The 22,739-nt window shown below is 62.7% G+C and overlaps 3 protein-coding genes across 4 annotated transcripts; 1 reads left to right on the forward strand and 2 right to left on the reverse strand.

The window, feature by feature from the left end:
- Nucleotides 1-1,742: 1,742 nt before the first annotated feature.
- KMT5C (lysine methyltransferase 5C) lies at nucleotides 1,743-11,973 on the forward strand. Of its 2 annotated transcripts, none has more exons than XM_045789294.2 (10): nucleotides 1,743-1,847; nucleotides 3,424-3,661; nucleotides 3,823-3,988; nucleotides 4,398-4,507; nucleotides 5,330-5,493; nucleotides 5,599-5,618; nucleotides 7,338-7,474; nucleotides 7,592-7,773; nucleotides 7,914-9,671; nucleotides 9,787-11,973. In XM_045789294.2, the coding sequence occupies exons 2-9, from the start codon at nucleotides 3,552-3,554 to the stop codon at nucleotides 8,405-8,407; spliced, it is 1,383 nt and encodes a 460-aa protein (XP_045645250.1). In that variant the 5' UTR covers nucleotides 1,743-1,847; nucleotides 3,424-3,551; the 3' UTR covers nucleotides 8,408-9,671; nucleotides 9,787-11,973. The 2 variants fall into 2 exon arrangements, with proteins under 2 accessions (XP_045645250.1, XP_045645251.1); XM_045789295.2 differs by having other exon boundaries at nucleotides 7,914-9,609.
- A 1,695-nt stretch (nucleotides 11,974-13,668) lies between these two features.
- Nucleotides 13,669-15,033, reverse strand: COX6B2 (cytochrome c oxidase subunit 6B2). The gene is made up of 4 exons (XM_045789462.2): nucleotides 14,900-15,033; nucleotides 14,655-14,784; nucleotides 13,957-14,057; nucleotides 13,669-13,848 (listed from the first exon to the last, which is right to left on the reverse strand). Exons 2-4 carry the CDS (start codon nucleotides 14,764-14,766, stop codon nucleotides 13,795-13,797), a joined length of 267 nt encoding a protein of 88 aa, XP_045645418.1. The 5' UTR covers nucleotides 14,767-14,784; nucleotides 14,900-15,033; the 3' UTR covers nucleotides 13,669-13,794.
- A 2,529-nt stretch (nucleotides 15,034-17,562) lies between these two features.
- On the reverse strand, nucleotides 17,563-22,152 carry GARIN5B (golgi associated RAB2 interactor family member 5B). The gene is made up of 9 exons (XM_087853400.1): nucleotides 21,988-22,152; nucleotides 21,638-21,792; nucleotides 21,222-21,480; nucleotides 20,692-20,716; nucleotides 20,468-20,532; nucleotides 20,273-20,373; nucleotides 20,127-20,179; nucleotides 19,966-20,042; nucleotides 17,563-19,725 (listed from the first exon to the last, which is right to left on the reverse strand). The coding sequence occupies exons 1-9, from the start codon at nucleotides 22,135-22,137 to the stop codon at nucleotides 17,563-17,565; spliced, it is 3,048 nt and encodes a 1,015-aa protein (XP_087709526.1). The 5' UTR covers nucleotides 22,138-22,152.
- Between the last annotated feature and the right edge of the window lie 587 nt (nucleotides 22,153-22,739).

Here is a 22,739-nt window from a genome sequence, read left to right on the forward strand (position 1 = left end):
TGCATTCCTTCCGCCCCACCTGCAGGGGTCACCGGTAGGACTTCGCCCCTCCTTTTGTCATCCCCGTGCACGTTTATACACATTTAAAACACGCATCCACACACAACCCTTGTTTTACGTGTTTTAAAACGTCCCACACTCAACTCTGCAGACTTCCGCAACTAGCAACAAGCTTTGGGGTCGTCCGGGTCGATGTACGGAGCGCTGGCTCCCTTCCACTGCTGTGTGGTGTTCCCCTGTATGAATACGTCACGATCCATTTATCCGTTCTCCATGTGCCGGCCCCCAAGCCGTCTCCCGTTTTTTACCACTACAAACACTTTTGGGAGCTTATCTTTTTGCTCACATGTGCGATGTTTCTTTAGGGTGTACGTAAGGACTGTACTTCTGAGATTCAGACATGCCGATAGGACTTGGCCAGAGAGCTAAGTTTTTAGAGTCCTGCGTGCTTGCTGGCCGCAGCTCTCCTCTGGAGCTATGGCCATCCTTCCTGGGGGGCGGGAGGGGTACCTCGGTTGGGGGGAGCCGTCTCAGAGCTGGGGGCAGTCCCAGACGGGGAAGGAACAGCATAAACAGAGATGGGCGGCGGTGAGGGGGGGGGGAGGCTGGAAGCACCGAGAGAAGTTAAGCACCTAGGAGGATGTTAAGGAGAAACCCTCAGAGGGGTACCAGTGCGGTCCTCGTTTTACAAACACGAACCTGAGGGCCAGAGAGGGAAAGCCACTTCCCCAACGTCCCAGAGTGACGGGGAAACCGTCCTCGTCATCCTCACTGGCTGGTCATCCACACATTCGTTCATTCACTAGACATTAAGGAGGCACCTACTCCGTGCCAGGCATTGTTCTAAGCGCACAAGACACACCGCAGCGAGCAAAACAAAGACCGCCCGCTCCAAGCGCGGGGCTTGCTATTCTGGGCGTAATTATGATGAATTGCTAATTATGTATGCCTCCAGGGCTGGAGCAGGTTGGTGAGGGGGCTGCCCCATGGGAGGCTTCTCCAAAGGCCCCGCTTCTCAGGCTCCTCCTTTCCGACCCTTTCACCCACAGAGCTCTGGTGAGTGCTCCCGAAACTAACCGGCGTACTCGGGCCGGAGAAGGGGCTCTAGCACAGAGGGAGAGCGAGGCGTCCTTTGTAGCCGGGCAGGGCTGTCAATAAACTTTTGTCGCCTCGGCAACCGCAGGCCGGGCGGGGTCGACCGAGACGCCCGCGCACCCACCCTCGCGCCCGCCCCAGCTTTCTCCCCGCGGTTCGCGAAGGTTTCAGCGGAGAAAGAGAATGGGCCAGTCTGAGAGTCTATGGTGACGGGCGGAGGCCTTAGCCTATGGAAGGACGAGCCGTTCCAGGGCCAGCCAATCACACGCGGGCTATGGAGCCGGCGGAGCCCGCCCCCTTTCCACTTGGACTCGAATAACCTGACCCAAACCCGAGTTTAGCCTGGAGCCACGACGCTCTCGGCCAATGAAGGCGTCGACTCCGGGAGGTGGGCGGTGCAAGTCTCCATGGCAGCGGCAGAAGGACAGCGATGGGAGCCATTAGCCGCAGTCGGCGGCGCTTGGCAGTGGCGCGGGCGGAGCGGGGTTTCGTAAAGGCACGGACGGGAGGACTGGTGGGGAGGGGCCGAGTGGGACTCGGCCAATGGGAGCGGCGTGAGCGGCGCAGCCACTGAGGAGTGGCGGCGCCTTCGGCCAATGGGAGCTCTCCCTGGCCGCGGCGGGGCGGGCCCGGCGGCGCAGACGGGAGGCGCGGCGACCGTGTCTGACGAGAGCTGGAGCAGGCAGTGGGAGGTGGTGGCGGCGGCGGCGCGGGTGCCTGAGGAGGAGGAGGAGGAGGAGGAGGAGAAGCGGGTGAGGGGCGGCGCGGGGCCCGACCTCTGAGCCCCCTCTCGGCCCCCAGCCCGCGCCGCCTTGGCTCCCGGTCGCCCCCAGCCCCGACTGTCCCCCGCCCCGCCCGGCCCCTCCTCGTGTCCAAGCGCCCACATCTCTCGGCCCTTCGGCGGGCCTCAGGCTGCTCCGGGCGCCCAGCCCCTTCCCTGTGCTTCCTCACCCAGGTCCCTCCCCGCACTCCCGGGCCTGAACGGACCCCTCGGGTCGCCTTCGGACTCTCCACTCCCCTCCCTGGACCTCAGGCCCTTGCCCTGCACTCTCACCCTGCCCTGCCAGGCCCCTGTCTGCTTCCCAGTGCCGCCCCGCGGACCTCAGCCCCCTGCCTGGACCCCAGGCTCGCTCCTTTCCGGACGCGCAGGACTTGCCCCTTCTCTGCCTCTCCAAGCCCGGCTGTGGACCCCTAGGTCCCCCTCCACCTCCTCAGGACCTGCCCTTGACCCCAGGTCTCCACTCTGGCTTTCGTGGGGTCATCCCTGGCCCCCAGGCCTTCCCGCGGCGCTCTGTGTCCAGCGGGCACCCCTGGCCCTTCTCCCTACCCCAGCTCCCCTCTGTGCAGTCTGTGTATTTTGTCTTTACCCACATGCCTCTCTGCAGCTTCCGCTCCGTCCCGGAGCCCTCTCTCAGCGCCCCGTCTTTATCCCCAGCCTTCCTGTCTTTTCTAGAACCCCTTTCCCCCCAGCTCTAGCTGCTGATCCCTCTTCGGCTCCCCCTTCCGTGCTGTCCCCCATGGACTCTCCCTGTAGCACCGCGGTGTGGATGCCCAGCAGGCCCTCCCTAGTCAGGGTTAGCGGTCTTGTTTTGTTTCCTTTTGCTAATACCCTTCTTTCTCTCCTTTTTATAGACTTGTTCTGCCTCTCCATATCATTCCTTTTCTCTCCCCCCTTCCCCGCTTTGTCCTCTGAGCCCCCCCTCCCCCAGAATCCTTGGAGAGGGAGCAGGTGCTGGGATCCCTCCTCTGCTCTCCCTCCCCTTACCCCCTCCAGGCTGCCTGAGGCTTCACCCAGAGCCTCCTGATGATTCCCGAGGGCTGCTTGGGGCGGGGGGATGGGGGAGCGGGAGGGAGCTGGAGGCTGAGGCCAACAAGCGTGGGGGTGGGTGGAGGAACAGTCTGTCCTAGCGGGTGGGAAGCCTTGGATTTTTCCTTGGTGAGGGCTGGAGGTGGAAATGGGTTCCCCCTGACTCCCACCTCCTGCAGGGCTAAGCCTTTAGGGTTATCCCTGACTGCCAATTAATCAGCCTTCCCTGTGTCAGTAGGGACTGTGCGTGTGTGTGTGTGTGTGTGTGTGTGTGTATGTGTGTGCGCGCGCGTGTGTGGGTGCGTGGGAGCACGAGGGGATCTGCGTGTGAGTGTGTGGGTGTGCACAGCAGGTGGTCGTGTGCTCTTGGGGGATTGGTGTCTGTGCTCCAGAGCATGAAGATACCAGCGACAATGACTGGCATTTCTTTGGGGGCTTCCCCACTGTCAGAACTACTTGTTGCATCCCGTCTTCACTGAGAGCCCTGTGAAGTCAGCATTGCTTTACTCGTTCACTTGTAGATGAGACTGGAGACCAAAAGGCTTGCCAAATCCTGTGCAGCTCAGAAGTGGCAGTCCCGGGGCACTGCCCCTGCCCCTACATTGTGCCCTCCACTCTGGGCCAGAGGCAGCATGGTCCGTGGGGCACCATGGGACCTGACAGAGTAACAGCCAGAGAGCTGTGTGAGAATGACGACCTTGCCACCAGCCTCGTCCTGGACCCCTACCTCGGCTTCCGCACCCATAAGATGAACGTCAGGTGAGGCGGCCTGGGACAGGGTGGACTGAGGGCTCCGGGACCCCTTCCCCTCCCTTCCTCCACGGCCCCCTGCAGCCCCAAGTGGGGGTGGGGGCGGGGCCCGGGAAGGCCCGGAGGGAATAGGCCAAGGCCCTGGGACCCAGGCATGCCCTCTCCCCCAGCCCCGTGCCCCCCCTGCGGCGACAGCACCACCTGCGCTCAGCGCTGGAGGCCTTCCTGAGGCAGCGGGACCTGGAGGCTGCGTACCGGGCCCTGACGCTGGGAGGCTGGATGGCCCACTACTTCCAGAGCCGGGGCCCGCGGCAGGAGGCTGCCCTCAAGACCCACGTGAGGGTGCCCTTCCCTTCCCCCACCCTCAGCCCACGTGTCCTACCTGTCACCTCGGCCTGTCCTGGGTCCTCCACCCTGCCAGGCAGAACATCTGGAGCCCCAGGCTCCAGGCCCCTCTGCGAAGTGCCCCCCCCCCCCCGCCCTGAGTTTCTCTAACTTCCTAGCCATTGGGACCCTCTGAGACAAGGCTCAGAGAATCCTAGGAGAGGAGAGTTGGGGGCCCTCTGAGATGGAGTACAACCTCTTCATTTGGCAGATGAGGAAACTGAGACCCCAAGAGGGGAAGTGAGTCCCCCAAGACCACACAGCGAGTCAGTGGCAGAGCAGGACTAGGACCCTGGAGAGAGAGGGCCGAGGATGACCCTGCCCCAGCTCCTCACCCCGCCCACCCCCTCACCTCCCCCAGATCTATCGCTACCTCCGAGCCTTCCTGCCCGAAAGCGGCTTTACTATCCTGCCCTGTACACGCTATTCCATGGAGACAAATGGAGCCAAGATTGTGTCTACCAGAGCTTGGTAAGAGGGCGGAGCTCACAGACAAGGGCTCCCAAGGCTGCTGGGAGAGGAGACCCCTGCAGACCAGGGGAGAAGCCTCTGGTGCTGAGGCCAGGCCTAGCCCCACAGACCCTCTTTGCCTACAGCAGCCCCAATGGGGGATGAGAACCCCATGGGACCCCAGGGTTGCAGGGGCTGCTAGGAAGTACTGTTTGTGCCCAGGGGGCAGGAGGCAGGGGCAGGAGCGCCCGGTGCCAGTGGGGCCCCTGCTGCATAGCACATGCTGCTGGGTAAGGGACAGGACAGGGAGCAAGGTGGACCCTGCCGGCCGCTCATGGTGTAGACAGAAGGCAGGTGGTGGCCGAGTAAACACACGGGTACTGACCACAGTTCCTCGGTGCTTCAGGAGCCACGAGGGAATTTTGAGCATTCTTGGGAACCGGGCGGAAGCAGAGGCCCCACCAGAGGGTCTGCTGAAGCGTGGGGGGGGGCAGGTAGCAGCTTGCGGGGAGTTACTGGGGCTCATGGGGAGTGCAGGCAGAAGGACCACTTGTGCGAGGCCCAAGGGCAGTTGGGGCTGGAGGAGGGGTCCAGGGCAAGAGGACAGCAGGAGACATGCCTGGGTCCACGTGGTGTCCTGTCTGGACGCCATCCTGTCCTGGAGGATGCTGGATCCAGGAAGTGCCCCATGAAGGTGGGTGGATTGGAGAAATCTGGGAGGAGGACCACAGTGGCCAGCAATGGCTTGTGGGAGGCCTGGTGCCTCGGGCCCCAGAGGCCCCTGTCAGCAGAGATGGTTGTCGGAGGCACTGCTCACAGACCCACGGCCTGGCCTCTTGGCAGGAAGAAGAACGAGAAGCTGGAACTGCTGGTGGGCTGCATCGCGGAGCTGCGGGAGGCCGACGAGGGGCTGCTGAGGGCCGGCGAGAACGACTTTAGCATCATGTACTCCACCCGAAAGCGCAGTGCGCAGCTGTGGCTGGGCCCCGCTGCCTTCATAAACCATGGTGGGGGCAGGGGCAGGGCAGGTGGGGGGTGGTCCCCGCTCCCCTCTGCCCAGCCCTCCGCTCACCTAGTCTCTTCTCTCCCCCGCCCTCCCCTCAATGTTCCAGACTGCAAACCCAACTGCAAGGTGAGACTTGGACCCCCCACCAAGGAGCGGGCATGAGGGAACCGAGGGGGCCCCGGGGAGGCGCATTTGGGTCAGTGACTAGGCAGAAAGTGCCCAGAATCCCCCACCCCTGGCCACAACCCTGTTTGTGCCCACAGCTGTCTGAGTCAATGAGAAAAGTCTGGAAGGGGGGGCCTTGGCCAGAGTCATGGCTGTGACACTTGGAGGGGGGGGAGTGTGGTGATGGGGAGACAAAGTGCCCCTGCACCTGGAGCCCCAGGCCTGATGGGAGACGCACCCCAGCCATAGCAGGAGGCAGGGGGTGCCACCCGGGTAAGGCCAGAGAGTCCCCTAGAGCAGGAGGCTCAGAGGCAGGACTTCCAGGCAGAGGGGGTGAGCTGGGGAAGCAGCGCTCCGGGGAGGCCGCTGTCGCTGTGTGTTCTGTGTGTTGGAGCGTGGAGTTGCGAGAAAGGAGAGCTGTCCTGGGGAGGCCTCGGGTGCACATCCTGCCAAGCGTGGAGCCCCAAGGTGTGGCAGGGGATTCGGCGCTGGGGCTCCCAGGTTAGGACTGGGTTCAAGTGCTGGCTGCAGTGCCCCCAGCCGTGTTCACTCCTCTCCGATGGCCTCCTGCCACCGAGGTGAGGCGCACACCCTTGGTTCCTGTGTTGTGTGACTGCAGGCCCGTGACGCGGCTTTGCGGTGGGAAACATGCAGGGTAGGACGGAAAACAAGGCTCTGTAGTGAGGTGGGTGGCAGCCCCCTGAGGGCCTGGGAGCCGGCACCTTGCGGAACAGGGAGGCTGCCCAGAAGCCAGAGCCAGAGCCAGGCGCTGAAGGAGGACCAGGATTTTCCTAGGTGTTGAAGGAAAACCAAGGCGTGTCAGGGCATCCCAGACAGGTGCGGCTCCGTGGCGGGCCGGGAGGCAGGCCCGGCATGCTAACTGTGGCCTCGCATGCCACGGAGGAGCTCAGTCTGCCCTGTGGACGCTCCCGCTGGGTGAATAATGGGGCTGGGTTTTGAGATGGCCCTGGCAGCTGATGAACCAGCGGCTTGGCAGGAAGGAGAGGGACCAGAGGCTGGCGCGTGACCTCATGTGTGACCTGCTGCGTAACTGAGTGAGAGGTCGGCTCCAGCTAGAGGCTGAGGGAATGGAGAGGACAAGGACACAAGACCTTGTGCATGGAGGCTCTGGCCAGTTGGCCTGGGATCGGGCAGGCAGGCGGTGAGAGCCACCCCCAGGCATGTGTCAGGCTAGAGGGGTGGGACCAGTGGGAGTCCCACTCCTTTCAGAGGGGGAGCAGGGGGCAGGAGCGGCCCGCGGGGCAGCCATCCCAGACTGGGGCTGCAAAGTGGACAGGCACTGGGAAGGGAGCCGGCCAGGACCGGCAGAGCTTGGACCCGCCGCCAGGGTGCAGGCTGGCAGGGAGTGGGGAGTGGGGAGTGGGTCGTGGCAGGTCAGAGGGGCCGAGGAAGAGCGCAGGAGGGGCAGCCAGTAGGCACTGCCAGCACTGCTGGGGGCCGGTTAGATCTTCATCCTGCAGGGAGGGGTGGAGGCCAGCAAATGGGGGGGAAGTCAGGGCGCCTGCGGAGGGCAGGCCCTGGAGGGGTGGCCCCCCCGGGCTCTGGGCTCCCAGCCCCTGCCCGCCCCTGCCCCAGTCCCCATCCCTGGGAGTGCACTTGGCCAGGCGGGGTGGAGCCCCCCAGCCCCCAGGACAGGCCGCTGAGCAGCCTGGACCCCAGTTTGTGCCCGCAGATGGGAACGCGGCCTGCGTGAAGGTGCTCCGGGACATTGAGCCCGGGGATGAGGTGACCTGCTTCTACGGGGAGGGCTTCTTTGGTGAGAAGAATGAGCACTGTGAATGCTACACGTGTGAGAGGTGAGGCACCCGGGAGGGGTCTTGGGGCAGCGGGCAGCGGCAGGAGAGCCACTGCCTGGAACCCGGAAGTGCTTCCTCAGGGCCCGCTCCCTTCTGTCTCCCTCCCGCTGCCCCCAGGAAAGGCGAGGGAGCCTTCCGCCTGCGGCCCAGGGAACCCCTGCCCCCTCGGCCCCTGGACAAGTACGAGCTCCGGGAGACCAAGAGGAGGCTGCAGCAGGGCCTGGTCGGTGGCCGGCAGGGACCGCTGGGCCCGAGGGCCTGTGCCCACCTCTCCCCGCTGCGCCGGGACCTGTTCTGTGGTGAGCCCCCCCAGGCCGCCCCCTCTTCTGTTCGCCTATCCTGCCACCTCTTGCTCTCCCACCCGTTGGGCCCCCTGCCAGAGGCCTGCTCACGCTCCTTTCTCTCCCCCTCCCCGCCCCCCCCCCCCGGGCCTCCACAGCTGCCTGCCAGCCCCTGCGCCCCCTGCCCTGCAGCGCTCGCCCTGACGCCTCGCCCCTCTGGCTCCAGTGGCTGCCTCAGCCCCAGCTCCGGGTGCGCCCCCGGAGGCGCCGACGCCCCCAGCCCCGGCGGGCCCCAGCGCCCCCCATTCTCCGTGCTGCCCGCGTCTCCTTGCACCAGTGGGGAGGCTGTGGCCCCCGCTGCTGCCTCCGTGCAGAGGCCCTGGTGGCTCTGGGCCCAGCCCCCCGTGCCCACTGGGCCCCTCAGCAGGACTGGCACTGGGCCCGGCGCTATGGGCTGCCTTATGTGGTGCGTGTGGACCTGAGCCGGGTGGCCCCGGCCCCACCTGCTGCCCCTGCCCCTGCCAGGACCCCAGGCCCTGCCCCCATCCCCAAGCAGGCCCTTGCCTTTACCCCCTTCTCCCCACCCAAGCGCCTGAGGCTGGTGGTCAGCCATGGCTCCATTGACCTGGATGTCAACAGTGATGGGCCGTGATGGGCTGGACAGGGAGGCCCCAGGCCAGGAGAGAAAGGAGTCCCTCCTCGTCCCCCTTCCCCCCAAGCCTCAAGTTCTCGGGGACTCATTAACCTCTAGAACGAGCCGTTGGACCTCTGGGAGGGAGCTGGCGCTTGGCCCCAGCACAGATCTGCCCTGGGCTGGGTTGGTTTGGAGACAGCTAGGGATCTGACCCTTGACCCTTTGTGACTGCTGACCCCTGAGCCACCCCCACCCCAGCAGGGTGCCCTGGCTGCCACTGCCCTCCTACCCCAACTCCAGCCTCAGGACTATGGGAGCCGTTCCCTTCCCTACCCACCTCCTGCACAGGGAGCAAAGCCATAGGGGGTGGGGGCCACCCCATGGCATCTCCCCAGAAGCCCAGGCCTCAGTAGGAGGCAGAACTGACCTGGGGGTGGCACTGCCTAGAGACTGCGCTACAGAGGGGAGTGGGCTTGCTCTCAACTCTGCGACTGTCTGAGGTGGGGGGCAGGATGGGGGGTGTCTGGGACACGTCCTCACCAGCCCGTGGGTCTCAGGGAGGCCGGATGCGACCTCATCTTTCTCATGGTGCTATCCCTGGTGCTACTGGGGTGTGGGGGTCCCTCCCCTCCCCCACACCAGAATGGGGTATGTTGGGGGATTGGAAGCACTTGAACTTTTTATTTTATTAAAACCTTGTTATAAGCAGCACCCTTAGTAGCTTTTCATTTTGATTGATGTTTTGAGGGGATGTTTGTCAGCAGGGTGAGGCCCTCAGCCCTGCTGGGGACACCAGGTCAGGGGGAGGCGGCCCAGGCTTTGGGGGCCTATGAGCTTTGGAAGGGTGAAGAGTCCACAGGACATCCCTTGAGGATGGCGGAGGCCAGAGGCCAGAATCATCTCTGCCCAACCAGACTTCTGAAGAGTGCTTCCTGAGCCGTCCGCGGGTGGGAGAGGACGCTCCCCATTGTTCAGACAAGGTAACAGGTCCGGCAAGCAGATGGTCCGAGGGCCCCTCTGAAGTCCGCTGCCCCTGCACCTGCGTCCGCGTCCTGTCAGTCGGCCCGGCTCTGTGGGACCAGGGCCATGAACCTTCTCAAGCTGCTCAGGATCCAGGTCAGTGGAGACCCTGCCATCCGTCTTCATTCTCACCTCCGCCCCAGCCAGCGGCCCAGAAGATATGCGAGATATGCGAGAAATGCGGACAGCTAAGGAGACCAGTGAGCGGGCTGCCCCAGGGGCCGGTCTCCTCCTGGCCCTGAGGCCTCAGCCACGCCTGAGGGTCAGCAGGGGGCTGAGGAGCCTGTGGGGCGGGTGGGGCAGGCGGAGGGGGGACCACCTGGAGGGGGGGACTGTGTCGAGCTGTAACCTTTTTACTTCAAATTCCTTCCATTTAGAGAGAGCCCACTTCCTCTGGGAACGAGAGAGTGAGAGTGAGTCTCTCTTCCCTGCGCCTCCTACTGGCCCTGCTAGTTTTCTGCCTCCTGATGAAGACGTGGGAGAAGAGGACGCGGAGGGACGGCAGTCCGTAAAGAAGGGGCCTCTACACAGACGGGCATGCGGGCGCACTCACTGGCTTCGAGACAGGACCGCAGAGCCAGGGTTCTCCCAGCCCGCCACGGGGGTTTCCAGAACCTCCAGACATTCTATTTTATGTGTAGTAACTGCATATGCGCCTGTGCGTTCTTCTCAGGGAAGAGGATTTGAAGCCTTCATCCGATTCTCAAGAGTGTCTCGAACCCCAAAAACAAAGATCAGAAACCAATGATCAGGGTCCCACCCTTGGCTCTGCCGCTCTTGAGCCAGCTGGCCCTGTGTCGGAGGAGGATGAGCACCAGCTGTGACGAAGGCGTTTCCAGACACTACCCAATGTCCCCCTGGGGCAAAACCACCCCTGCTGAGAGTCAAGGGGGGGGGGCTGTTGGGCGACAGGGTGATGGGGAGGAAAGACTTCCAGGGCAGGAACTTGGCTCCTGCGTCCTGGTGCCAGCCTTCACGACAGCACTCCCAGGGTTCCCCCCCCCTTTACAGATGGCCTGCGGGCATCCCCCTTGCTGCCAGTTTCCGCCCTGACCCGGAGAATATGGCCCCCACACGACAGGGAAGTGCAAGGAGCTCAAGTTGTGGCCATTGAAGGGCCAAGACCTGGCGGGAGGGGGTGGGGGTCGGGAGCCCGGCTTGGCAGCAGGAGCCCCACTGGTGGCTGAGGCCCAGGGGGAGGGGAGCGTGAGGGGCCGCAGGTCAAGGCGGGGCCTGGAGCCCCATGAGACCCGGGTAGCCTGGGCAAGGGCCAAGGGAAGGAGTGGGTGGTGAAGGAAAGAAGGAGCTGCAAGAAACAGAATGATAGCAGCTCACAGCTCGGGGTCTGCGCTCTGCTGCCCCCCCCCCCAGCTCTCTCCTTCCCTCTAGTGGCTGGCAATGCAGCAGAGCCAAGAGTGCCATCCAGGCCGGGAACCCAGGTCCTGGGCCCATGTGTCTCCTGGGGGCACACATGGCTTGACCAGATGCCTCCAGGAGCTCCAGGCCCCTGTTGATGGGCTGGCCATCCCGGAGCTGCTGATCGAGGAGGGCAGTGGGTGATCTGTCACTGCCATTGTCCGGGATGGTGTGGGGCACCAGGATTGAACCACCACACTGACGTTCCTCGAATTACCTACACAGACGGAGCCTCCCCCCCACACACACACACCCCGAGAGCACTGGGCCATCATCCTCCCCAACAGCCCTGTGAATTACACGTGTTGTTAGCACCGCATTTGGGATGGAAAGACCATGGTGCAGAGGGCTTAGGGAGTTTGGGGCCACAGGGCTGGCACGCTGCGCAGGTGGGACTTGAGCCATTTCTCAGAGTTCACCAGGCTCTGACAAAGAGGCAGACAGGAGAGCGAGGAGGCTGGAGCTGGGCCGCATGGCTTCCATGGTGGGTGGGGGAGGGAGAGGGAGAGCAGGTGCCTTGAGGCTTCAGGCTCCTTGTGGAGCAAAGGGTGAGAGGCCGCTGAGCAGTTTGGTAATTCTGAGGGGGAGGCACCTGAGCCTTGCTGTAGAGAGGGGGGAAAGAGCTGGCTGAGGGTCTGCAGAGACAGGGGAGGAGGAGAAGATGGACTGAGGTTGAGGGGATGGCACTGGAGGAAGAGGGGAAGGAGGTGGTGAGAGTGGGGGTGCAGGCCGGGAGGAGGGGGAACCAGTTGCGCGGCCTCAGTTTCCTCTGACCTGGGAGCCTGCTGCAGGCCCCTGAGGCTGGCATTGGGTGCTTCCGAGGAGCTGGTAGAGGAGCTGTGGGACAGGTGTTTGGGGTTCAGGGCCTGGGAGTCTGCAATGATGTTGGTGCAGACCCTGCCTTGGGCTCCGGCATCCGCAGAGCAGTGGTGGCAGAATGTAAAGAATGTTCCAGAATAGGGTGCCTGGGTGGCTCAGTTAAGCATCTGCCTTGGGCTCAGGTCATGATCTTGGAGTGCCAGGATTGAGCCCCCCATCAGGCTCCCTGCTCAGCAGGAAGTCTGCTTCTCCCTCTGACCCTACCCCCTCTCATGCTGTCTTGCTCACTCTCAAATAAATAAAATCTTAAAAAAAAAAAGAAAAGAAAAGAATGTTCCAGAAGAGGGGCACTTGGGCAGCTCAGTCAGTTAAGCGTCCAACTCTTGATTTTGACCCAGGTCATGATCTCAGGGTGGTGAGATGGAGCCCTGTTTGGGGCTCAGCGGGGAGTCGGCTCCCTCTCCCTCTGTCCCCCAGCTTGCACAAGCACTCTCTCCTCTCTCTCTAAAATAAAATCGTTAAAAAAAGAAAGTTCCAGAAGTGATCAAGGAATGATGGTGGGGAGGATCCTGGGTCAAAGGTGGAAAGAAGGAGGAAGGCTGGGAGTAGCTTCTGGGCAACGGGGTACCTGGGGTGAGGTCGAGAGCCTGGCCAGGGCTGCACAGGTGTTGGCCCTGTGGTCAGAGGCTACCTGGGTGACCTCACTGAGTGTCAGACATCCGTCAGCCCCATCTGGTGACTCAGAGCTGCCTTGCCTGTGTGGCACTGCTGACTTCCCTTCCTCAAGCCAGCAGCACCGCCACTGGAGCGGGACAGCCCTTCCCGCAGCTCTCAGCACACCCTGCGCCCTCACTTGCCCTCCTGCCTGGCAGGTTGTGGTTGGAGAAAGGGAGTCCCTGGGCAAGTTATCTGGGCGGAGCCGTCCCCGCAGGTGAGACACCTGGGGTGTGCCCTGTGTGGGGTGATGAGGGCAGTGTGGAGGGGATGGTCATCGAGGAGGGTGGGAGGAGCAGGATAGAGCCAGCCCTCCCCCGAGTCTGCTCAGCCCGTCCCATCATCCCGGCTCTCCCGGTAACGGGACTCTGCACCATCTGAGTTTACAGCTGGGGAAATGAGGTGTATACAGGTCAAGAGGCTTGTTCAGGGTTACTGCACAAGTTGTTATGATTAGTAATAGCCACCTTTGAACCCCGGGATTGAACAGGCCTCTTGAGACTACTTCAGGCAGAGTGTGGGTCCAGCCTGTCCCAGGAAGCAGACAGCTTCAGGGAGAAACAGTGGAATCCAGTCCTGCCCAGGACTCTGTGCTTGTTAAGGGTAACTCCTCAGCCTTGGGGGGGGGGGTAGACAGGTGACATTTCAAGGGGCGTTTAGAATCAGAAGGAATTTTAGTGTTGCCACCTCAAAGGCTGGCTGAAGGCAGGCCCGGCGCCTGGATGGGGCAGGAGCAAAGCATTATTCAGACAGGAGCTCGGAGCATCCTGGAGGAGCATCCTGGAGAAACTGACGTGACAGACGTCTGTGGAGAGACTGCTCTGGCTGGGGACGGTGCTGAAAGGACAGGGTCAGGCGTGCAGAAGACTGTTGCAAGGGGCTCGTGGGATGAGGACGGGTGTCAGACAGGGGCAGGGGAGTGAGGGAGAGTGGTGAAGAGCTGGGAAAGGGTCTGGAGCTGGGGAGGGAGGGATTGTGGGGTACACAATCAACCCCCCAGAACTTGGGAATGCAAGTCCCAAAGGAGTCTGGGGAGGTAAGAGAGGAAGAGGATGCTGAGGGAGGAGATGGAGGGCGGACCAGGTGTGGGGATGGACAGTCAGGAGCATCCACAGGAGCCTGGGCTGGCGGCCGCTGCTTGCTGGAGGCATTGGAGCGGCGGCGGGAAGGGCTGGGCTTGATCCTACTCTAGAGACCTGACGATCGTCCCTCCATTCCTGCCCCCTCTCCCATAAGAATCAGTAGTGTTAGGTGCGGGGCACTGATACAGGAAGGACTTCTCCCGCCCCCACGCCAGATATTAAGAAATATCAGCAGCAACAGAGCTTTATTTATGGCTTACAGACTGGGGAGTGGATAGCTACGGCCGGGTCTCCGGGAGACGCCAGGATGTGGGGTCAGTGCGCCGATCCTTCGGAGGAGCGTCACTCAGGCCGTCAGATTTTGCCCGCGAAAGTCCCGTTCTGGATCTGGTCGGTCCAGCGCTGCACCTGGGGAGGGGCGGGGGGGAGGGGAGGCGGAGGGCGCCGGCTCAGCTCCACGGGACCCTCCACCCTCGCCCCAGCCGGCCGGCCGGCGAACGCCGCCCCCTCGCTCACCCAGCTCATGGGGCACAGCGAATGGAACACGCGGAAGTAATACTCGCAGGGCTGCGTGCTCTTCCCGCGGCGGTTCATTCTCTTGACGCAGCGGTGGTAGTCTGCAGGGTGGGGCCGGGCGGGCGGGCGGGCGGGGTGGCTCTGCGGCCCCGCCTCGGCCCCGCCCCAGCCCTCTCGGCCTAGCCCCGCCCCTTGCTTCGCCCCTCCACGATGGTCCCACCCCCCCTCCGTCGCCTCGCCCTCTACGACTCAATCCCGCCCCTCCACTCCAGGCCCCGGCCATGGCCTGGCGCTCGCCAGCGCTCTGTCTCTCCCCGCCTAGCCCTCCCTAGTCCCCCGTCCTGGACTTGGTCCCGTCCCGTCCAGGCCCCCCCGCCTCCACGACCAGACCCCGGCCCACCAAGCTCGGCTCACCCACTCGACCAGGCCCCGCCCCTCCAGGTCTCGGTCGCTGCCCCCCACGCCAGGCCCCACCCACTGCCGGCCAGGCCCCGCCTCTCCCCCCTCGTCCCGCCCCTCCTCCAGGGCTCGGTGCCGGCCCCTCCACACCAGGCCCCGCCCCTGCCGGGTAGGCCCCTCCCCAACGGTCTCGCTGCCAAGGCGGGTCCCAGACCCTCTCCTCATCTTCAGGTGGGGGACTCCCCTTCCTGCCTCCCCTGTCTCAGCCCCTGCCCCTAACCTGGCCTGCAAGGTCTCACCCAGGAAGTTCTGGTAGCAGTTTTGGGTCTGGTTCTGGTTGGGGAAGCGCGGGTCGAAGGGCGGTGTTGACCATTTCCCCTTGGGGGGCTTCTGGGAATCAGCATCCAACATCCACGGAGGCGGCAGCTCCTGCGGGGGAAGGGGGGCTCCGTGGGGCTTGGGGGCGCCCCTCGTTCCGACCCGCACCCAGCTGCTGGCGCCCACCCCGAAGCCCAGCCCCTGATCCCACCCGCCCTGCCCTCACCAGAGTGATGTCAACGCGTCACTGGGTCAGCTGTGCTTGTGGCTCCGTCCAGGGGTGCCCCTCCCTTCTGAGTCTCGGGGGTCCAGCCCAGGAGAAACACGGCCCCTGGCAGGATTGGCTGGGACCCCTGGACCCCAGCCAATGGGAGCCGCTGCGCTGCAGGGGATGTTCTAGGACGCGGGGCGGGGTCTGCGTGGACCCCCCCTGCCGCCTCCTGCCCCCAGCCCCACCAAGCTCTTGGGGGTCCCCCGCGCACACACAGGCACCGAGGCACGACTTTTGCCGAGTCTCAGACTCAGGCTTTTAATCTCTGCGAAGCTGGGCCACCCCGCGGGCTCTCCCCGGTCCCGCTCCCCGCCCCCCAATATATAAACGTATAGATAGCTCTGGTCTCTACCGGAGAGGGAGCATCCCCCCGCCCGGCCTTTTCAGCACCCTGCTTCTTACGGTAGAGGTGCACAGCACCCTGGGGGCCTGTGGGGAAGAGGAAAGAGCCAGGGTGGGGTCTGAGCTCCTGGACTCTGGTGCCAGGACTAAGGTGGGTCTGTGGGGTCTCAGGCTACCTGGCCAGGCTGGGCTCCTTTGGACAGTTTGGCAACTGAGATCGAGTCCCCGGAATCCCGCTATTGAGGGCTCTCGGAACTGCGCATGCTGGAGAGAGAGAGAAAGCCAAAGGGGGCTTTGTGGGTCACAGGGAGAGCATCCTGAGCGCTCAGTAAACGCGTGCTAAATGAAGCCCGAGCTGGAACAGAGCCCCCACCCGCGTCTTCCTGTCCCCGGTGTACTTCCCAGGTTCCTCTCCCTTCTGCCGAATTGCTCTCAAGCCCAGCTGTGCCTCCTGCGCACCACACCCTAACGCACTAACATCGCTCTCCTCTGCTACTTGCAGAGAGCTGGTCTACTCTTCCTCTCGGAATCCCCTCTTCGCCGATGTACCGAGGTAGGTAAGGAGGCATATAGTGGGAAAATACACATCGCATCAAATTTACCATTCCAACCGCTTTAAAAGGTACAGTTCAGCGGCATTAATTACATTCACAACTTCTGGGACCACAACCACTTAGTTCCAGAACGTTTCATCACCCCACAAGGAGACCCCGGCCCCAGCACGCAAGCCCTCCCCATTCCTCCCATCCCTCCCAGCTCCTGGCAACCACCATTCCGCTTGGATTTGCCTGCCCTGCAAGTTTCATACAAAGGGCGTCATCCACATGGGGCCTTTTGCATCTGGCTCCTCCCCGCCCCATCATGTTTTCAAGCTCACAGCAGGTGACTCCCTGCTTTCTGTGCTTCCGTAGGCCTGCCCCATTCAGGTCTTTGTTACCACCATGTAACAAATAATCAAATCCTTGCTGATGAACCCAGAGAGCCTGTCTCAGTCCCATCTTCTTGCATCCAGCTGCGGCATTAGACACAGCTGCTCCCTTCCCGTGGCTGTCAGGATGCCCGTCTCTCACCATTCTGCACACCACGACTATGGTCTCCCCTTTTCCAAACACTCTCTTTGTCTACACTCGCTGGTGGGAGACCTCCTCCAGTCTCACAGCTTGCAGTATCTATCCATGTGCCGATGATTTCCCAAGTCACTCCTGACTCACGTATCTGGCTACCTACCCCTCATCTTCACCAGACGTCTTGGAATTCAGATGTCCAAGACGGAATCCCTAGTGCTCTACTTGCCACATACTCCATTCACAGCTTCTCTGACTGCTGCTGATGGCCACGACATCTCCCCAGACCCCAAACCCTACAGTTGCCCTTGATGCCACAGGGACAGGCCCAACCCATGAGCCAATCCGTTGGCTCAGCCATCAAAGCATCTCTAGAATTCTGCCTCTTCTCAACACTTCCAACACCTCCCCTCTTGTCCAAACCAGTATCATCTCGTGCCTGGGTCACTGCGACTGCCTCCTGCCTACTCTCCTGGCTTCCATCCCTGCCCCCTTACCTTCTCTAAGCTTGCGCCACAGAGAGCCCTTTCTAACCTGCATTGGTTCCAGCTGTTCAGCTCAACCCCCTCCCTGCCCGCAGCTCACTCATCAGCATCAAAGCCAAAGTTCTTCAAACGGCCAAAGTCCCCCATGATCGCCACCGCTTCCCTGACTCTTCCGACGGCATTATCTACCCTGGGGGCCCCTGGACCTCGATCTTGGTCCAACATATTGCAAACACATATCTTCCCCAGATGTGTGCATGGAATCCTCCCTCTCCTCCTCCAAGTCTTTTACGCAAGTGACATCAGCTCTCTGAGGCCCTCCTGGACCAACCAGTCCCATACTGGTGGCTGCCTACCTTCACGCCTAGTCCGCCTTCCCCTGCTCTCTTCCCATGGACCTATCACCTTCTCTCATACAGTATAATTGACTAGGTTTTATTGTCAGGATTCCCAACTTCAGCACTACTGATGTTTGTGCCGATCATTCCTTGCTGGGGGTGGGGGTGGGGGACCATCCTGTGCATTGTCGGATGTTAAACAGCATCTCTGGGCTCTACACAAGATGACAGGAGCATATACTCCCCAAATTGCTCAATGCTGTATCCCCAGAGCTTCACACAATGCCCAGCGCAAGTCAACACTCACTATATATTGAGTCCATGAATAAAAGTGAAAAAAGAGGGACTGATCTTCTCTACCTTGCAGAGAACGGAGTTGACAGAACACGTTAGCTGTCTCCCAAGTACCTGGCTGAAGGACTGAAGAAATCCTGTTCCTCTGTCCTCTCCCCGTTGGTAGCCATGTCCGTTGTACTCTCAACTTCCAAGGGCGCGGGGGAGAGAGCCTCTGAGGACAACCCCGTCGTGGTCAGAGGGCTCAGGTCTGACATCTCCTTCAGCTCTTGAGGCTCCTGAGATACACTGCTGAGCTGTGGGGACACCCCAGCGTCCATCTCTGAGATGGGGGTCAGTGAGATGGGCGACCGGGGTGCGTCCTCCCACTCCGATGCAGGCAGAGGGATGGGAGACTGGGAGACACTATCCATCTTCTGGCTGCTGGAGATACTGTCCATCTCCTGCTCGGGGAAGTAGGGTGCTTCGGAAGGTGCTGTTGTGTCCTGGGACAGCTCTTCCACCTTGGCTTCCTCCTCCGCCCAGTGGTGCTTGCTCCTCTCTGCCCACCGATGCATTTTCCCCTTCACCCAGGTGCCCACCGGGGACTGCTCCCTGAACCCCACCGGTGTCCCCTCCGGTGAGGGCACCCAGGTGCCCACCGGGGACTGCTCCCTGACCCCCGCCAGTGTCCCCTCCGGCGAGGGCACCCAGGAGCCAAATGGCGACTGCTCCCTGAGCCCCGCCTGGGTCCCCTCTGGCGAGGGCACCCAGGAGCCCACCGGGGACTTCTCCCGGCCCCCCGCCTGTGTCCCCTCCGGCGAGGGCACCCAGGAGCCCACCGGGGACTGCTCCCTGACCCCCGCCGGTGTCCATTCCGGCGAGGGCACCCAGGAGCCCAATGGGGACTGCCTCCCAACTGGTTTCCCCTCCGGCGAGGGCACCTGACGGGGGCTGAAGGGCACTGTGCCCTCTGTTGACATAGCACGCGCCTGGGGAGCCGAGACCCAGGAGGGCAGCCCGACTGCAGCTGGTCTCTGGGGGGGCTCCTTGCAGTTGGCCGCGATCATCATCTTGGCAAGGGTGAGCCCCTCCACCGAGAAGGGCCGGATTTGCTCCTCTGGGCCTCCCTCAATGGCCACCTCCTGGGTCTTGAGCCACCTCTGCTGCTCCCCTCTCTCCTTGGATTTGAAGCCAGGCATGTCCAGGGATATCTTCTCCTTCTTTTTGTGGACCTTGTCCTCCAACGTGCCCCTGCCCTTCAGGCCGTCTAGGGTGATCTCCCGGGCTTTGCTGATCACGACCTCCTCTGACCTCTTCTTCGTGGTGCTGAAAGGCAGCTCCATGGACGTTCTCTGGGTCCTTGTCTCCACCGCGTCCATCTCCTGGGTGCCCACGAACAACAGGGGCTGTGGCGTCCCTTCGTGCTTCCTTCTCTCAGGCGCCTCCCTTCTAGGCCTTAACTCAGGCAGAGTGCCAAGTTCGGCTCTTTCCAGAGTCATCTTGTGCTGAGGAGGTGAGGTCACGGCCTTCTGGGACGGGGTAGGGATGAACAAAGATTTCCTTCTTCGGAGATGGGGGGACACAGGCTTTGGGGGAAGAGCCAGTATAGGTGGGGCCTTATGAGATGGGACAGGAACGGCCGGAGGCTTCTGAGCACCAGCCAACACAGGGGGGGCCTTCCGAGATGGGGCAGGTACAGCGACGGCCTTCTGGGAAACGGCTGACGCAGGCGGGGTCTTCCGGGCTGTGCCATGCCCTGCTGGGGCCTTCGGGGACGTAGTCGGTGCAGGTGGGGCCCTCCAAGATGGGCCGTGTGCTACTGGGGTCTTCTGGGGAGCAGCAGGCACAGCTGGCGCCCTCCGGGTTGGGCCAGGGGCAGTCGAGGTCTTCTGGGAGGGAGCACGCACTGCTGACACCTTCTTGGACTGGTCGAGGATGAATGGAACCTTCGAAGAGGCAGCACGGGTCGATGGGGTCTTCTGGGAGCGTGGCGGCCGCTGCTTCTGGCCAGCCCTTCCCCGGTGCTTACGCAAGGAGGAGAAAGCGGCGGGGGGGTAGAAGGTGGGAGGGTCGGGGGCTGGGCAGAAGGAGGAAGAGGACAAGGTGCTGGAATCCGGGTCCATCAGGGCTTCAATGTCCTGCCGCCACAGGTATGTGTCCAAGTGATCATAGGAGCCCGGCAAGGAAGGCTCACGGCTGTCCTCTGAGATACAGCGTACGGGGGTCTCCACTAAACCTCCCAAGACCGTGCCCACCTCAGAGTCAGACGAGTAACCCTGTAGAGGGGCCGAAGAAAGGGGAACAGTGATCAGGACAGGGGAAGCTCCCAGACTCAGGACCCAGGAGTCCAGACCCCCAGCCCCTCCTCCCTCAGACCCGGGAGTCCAGACCCCCAGCCCCTCCTCCCTCAGACCCGGGAGTCCAGACCCCCAGCCCCTCCTCCCTCAGACCCGGGAGTCCAGACCCCCAGCCCCTCCTCTGTCAGACCAAGAGTTGGGCCCCCAGTAAATAGCTGCCTTGGAGGAGGACTGCGTGTGGTTGATGGTGCCGGAAATGATGCTGAAGATGGTGCGGATGGTGATGCTGGGCTTCTCTGGGTGGGAAGAAAGCAGTCTGAGCTTTCAGGGGAAGGGCCAGAACTTTGGGGATCCGTCCATAGAGGGGGAAGTGTGCTCACCAGAAACCTGGATTTTAGTCCGAGATGTGTCAGGGTAGAGTTTTGGTTGGGACCTGTAGGGGCGACGTGGTGTGACCCCAAAGGCCTCTGCACCAGGGTCCTCAGCCTTCGCCTGCCTCCCACCAGGAGCAAGACCCCGAGCCTACTTTTCTGCAGATTTCTTCTTGGCTTCAGCGTGCTCCAGACGCGACCAGATGAGAGGCACAGAGTCGCCCACGGCCTGCGACTTGAACCTGCGCTTGAGGGTCTGACGGGCGGGGGGAGGAGGGCGGAAGGCAGTGAGGAGGCGCAGCCCCCCCAGCCCCTACCCCTCAGCGGCCAGGCCTGCCCAGCCCGCTCACCTTGGTCTTCTTCTGTCTCTGAGATGCCAGGAACTTGTAAGGAAAGGTGGGCTCGACAATCATGACTGCGGGGGGGGGGGGGCTTTGAGTCAGGGTCCCGGACAGGGAGGACACAGGGAGCCGCACAGGGGGCTTTACCAGGGGAGCAGGGGAAGGTCTGACCGTGCCTCGTGCAGCAGATGCTGAGAAGCGGGAAGAGCCTGATGGACACTGAGCCCACTCACCTGAACGTTTGGACTGCGGCTGGGCCTGTGGACAAGGAGGGGGACAGTCAGGAGGGGCGGCCTCCTCCTGGTTTCCACATCTCTGTTACCTACCCAGCCCAGGACTCCAGGACCCCAGCCCATCCCCCTGCCAGGACTCAGGGATCCTGTCCTCAGCTCCCGCAAACCCTGGAATCTAGGCCCCCAGGCTCCTCCTCTTTCAGACCCAGGAGTCCAGACCCCAGCCCCTCCTCCCTCAGACCCAGGAGTCTAGACCCTCAGCCCCCTCCTCCCTCAGACCCAGGAGCCCAGGCCCCCAGCCTCCTCCTCCCTCAGACCCAGGAGTCCAGGCCCCAGCCCCTCCTCCCTCAGACCCAGGAGTCCAGGCCCCCCAGCTCCTCCTCCCTCAGACCCAGGAGTCCAGGCCCCAGCCCCTCCTCTGTCATCCAGGCCCCCAGCCTTATTTCTTGGGATTCCGGATTTCGGGCTGTTGGTCTTGGCTCTGCAATCTAAAACCCTAGCTGCTCCGGGGCTGTGGGGTCAGTGCCCACCTGGAGGCGCCAGGTGGAGGCAGGAGGTACCACGTGGGCCAGGTCCACGGTGGGGGTATTCAGGATCCGGGGGGCCCAGTTGGTGGCTGGCTCATGGAGCAGATTGATGAGCCGGATCCAGCGGTCAAACAGGAAGCCAACCTCCTTCTCAGGGGCGTCCAGCTCCAGGTAGTAGTAGCGGCCTGTGATCAGGCGTAGCTTCAGGCGCCAGGCAGACAGGTCATGCACGTAGAGGTGGACCAGGTCCAGTGGGAGCATCCTGGGGGGGGGGGGTGCAGGAGATGGGACAGGGCAGATGGGGGCACCTGGTGAGGGTGAGGTTGGAGCACTCCCTGGGGCAGATGGGGGGGGATGGGGGCACCTGGTGAGGGTGAGGTTGGAGCACTCCTTGGGGCAGATGGGGGGGATGGGGGCACCTGGTGAGGACGAGGTTGGAGCACTCCCTGCCGTCTCCAGGCTGAGCGATCAGCAGGATGTCCGGCAGTACCAGGCCTGGCAGGGAGGCAGCCACACCCATGGTCAGACGATTGGTTCTGTGGTGCACGTACACGGGGGCCCCTCGATTGGTCACCTGGGGGGCCAGGGAGAGGGGCTGGAACCACTTCTTTCTCCAGTGCTCCTCTGGCACCCCCAGCCCAAGCCCCCTGCCCCTGGAGCCCCGCCCCCCACCGCTGCCTCATGTCTGCCTGGGTTCAAATCCCCCAGCCCAGGGGGTTTCAATCCCGTCCTGCCCCTCTCCGCCCCCAGGGTGCAGGAAGCTGGGGACCTGGACAAAGTTACTCTCGAACATGGGCAGCGGGCGGAGGGGCAGGTACTCGCCCTTCTGGAGGGTCTTCTGCAGCTCGCCCAGAGTGGGAACCCATTTTGCGGGTCCCTGGAGTGGCTCCATGCGCCTGATGTTCCGAAACCGGTTCATGGCGGCTGGAGAAAAGGTGGGTCACCACGGACACACAGTCAGGGAGCCGGGCGCCTGGGCACATGGCCTGCGCAGTGTCCCCCAGCCCACCCGTCCTGGCCCTTCGGGCTTCACAGGTGCGGGAGCTCAGCGGTTCCGAGGGTGGAGCTTCCCCAGGGCTTGGCCATGGCCCTGCAGAGGGCGGGTGGTCAGCCCTGGCCTGGGGAGGAGCCTTCCGGTGGAGGGGCTTTGTGACCTCATCAGACACGTGTAGGACTCTTTCTGGGAACTCTCTGGGAGGCAAGGATGGGCTGCCTTCTCCAGGATGTGGCCTAGAGTCTTGAGGGCTGGGGTCTGTGAATCAGAAGGCCTTGCTCCAGACCCAAACTAGGGAAAACACAGGACTCTTTGGAGGCATGGGGGCGGGGGAGGGGGCACTGTCTTGGATGTTGTAAATGGATAATTAACCAAAGAGTTTCTGACTCTTAGAAGGGAGGCCCGAGGAGAGCCCCAACTCACCACTGACCTTTCCCTAGACCTTGAGTAAGACTCAGACCCCCCACCGGGCCTCAGTTTCCTCATAAGCAACGGATTTGTGTCTGTGGCAACAATTACTAAACACG

The sequence above is a fragment of the Ursus americanus genome, chromosome 21 (assembly GCF_024610735.1).
Source record: "Ursus americanus isolate L20-20 chromosome 21, mUrsAme1.1.p, whole genome shotgun sequence".
In the NCBI taxonomy this organism is placed as follows: Eukaryota; Metazoa; Chordata; class Mammalia; order Carnivora; family Ursidae; genus Ursus; species Ursus americanus.

What these genes read in the sequence shown, in the direction of transcription:
- COX6B2 (XM_045789462.2), bottom strand. Translation starts at nt 14,766, where the DNA reads ATGTTGGATGCTGATTCCCAGAAGCCCCCCAAGGGGAAATGGTCAACA. An exon ending in CTGCTACCAGAACTTCCTGG is followed by an intron (nt 14,058 to 14,654) that starts GTGAGACCTTGC and finishes CCCACCCTGCAG; the next exon opens with ACTACCACCGCTGCGTCAAG. An exon ending in CGCTGTGCCCCATGAGCTGG is followed by an intron (nt 13,849 to 13,956) that starts GTGAGCGAGGGG and finishes GCCCCTCCCCAG; the next exon opens with GTGCAGCGCTGGACCGACCA.
- GARIN5B (XM_087853400.1), bottom strand. Translation starts at nt 22,137, where the DNA reads ATGAACCGGTTTCGGAACATCAGGCGCATGGAGCCACTCCAGGGACCC. An exon ending in TCGAGAGTAACTTTGTCCAG is followed by an intron (nt 21,793 to 21,987) that starts GTCCCCAGCTTC and finishes CTGGCCCCCCAG; the next exon opens with GTGACCAATCGAGGGGCCCC. An exon ending in CCTCCACCTGGCGCCTCCAG is followed by an intron (nt 20,717 to 21,221) that starts GTGGGCACTGAC and finishes CCTTGTCCACAG; the next exon opens with GCCCAGCCGCAGTCCAAACG.
- KMT5C (XM_045789294.2), top strand. Translation starts at nt 3,552, where the DNA reads ATGGGACCTGACAGAGTAACAGCCAGAGAGCTGTGTGAGAATGACGAC. An exon ending in AGGCTGCCCTCAAGACCCAC is followed by an intron (nt 3,989 to 4,397) that starts GTGAGGGTGCCC and finishes CACCTCCCCCAG; the next exon opens with ATCTATCGCTACCTCCGAGC. An exon ending in CGCTGCCTTCATAAACCATG is followed by an intron (nt 5,494 to 5,598) that starts GTGGGGGCAGGG and finishes TCAATGTTCCAG; the next exon opens with ACTGCAAACCCAACTGCAAG.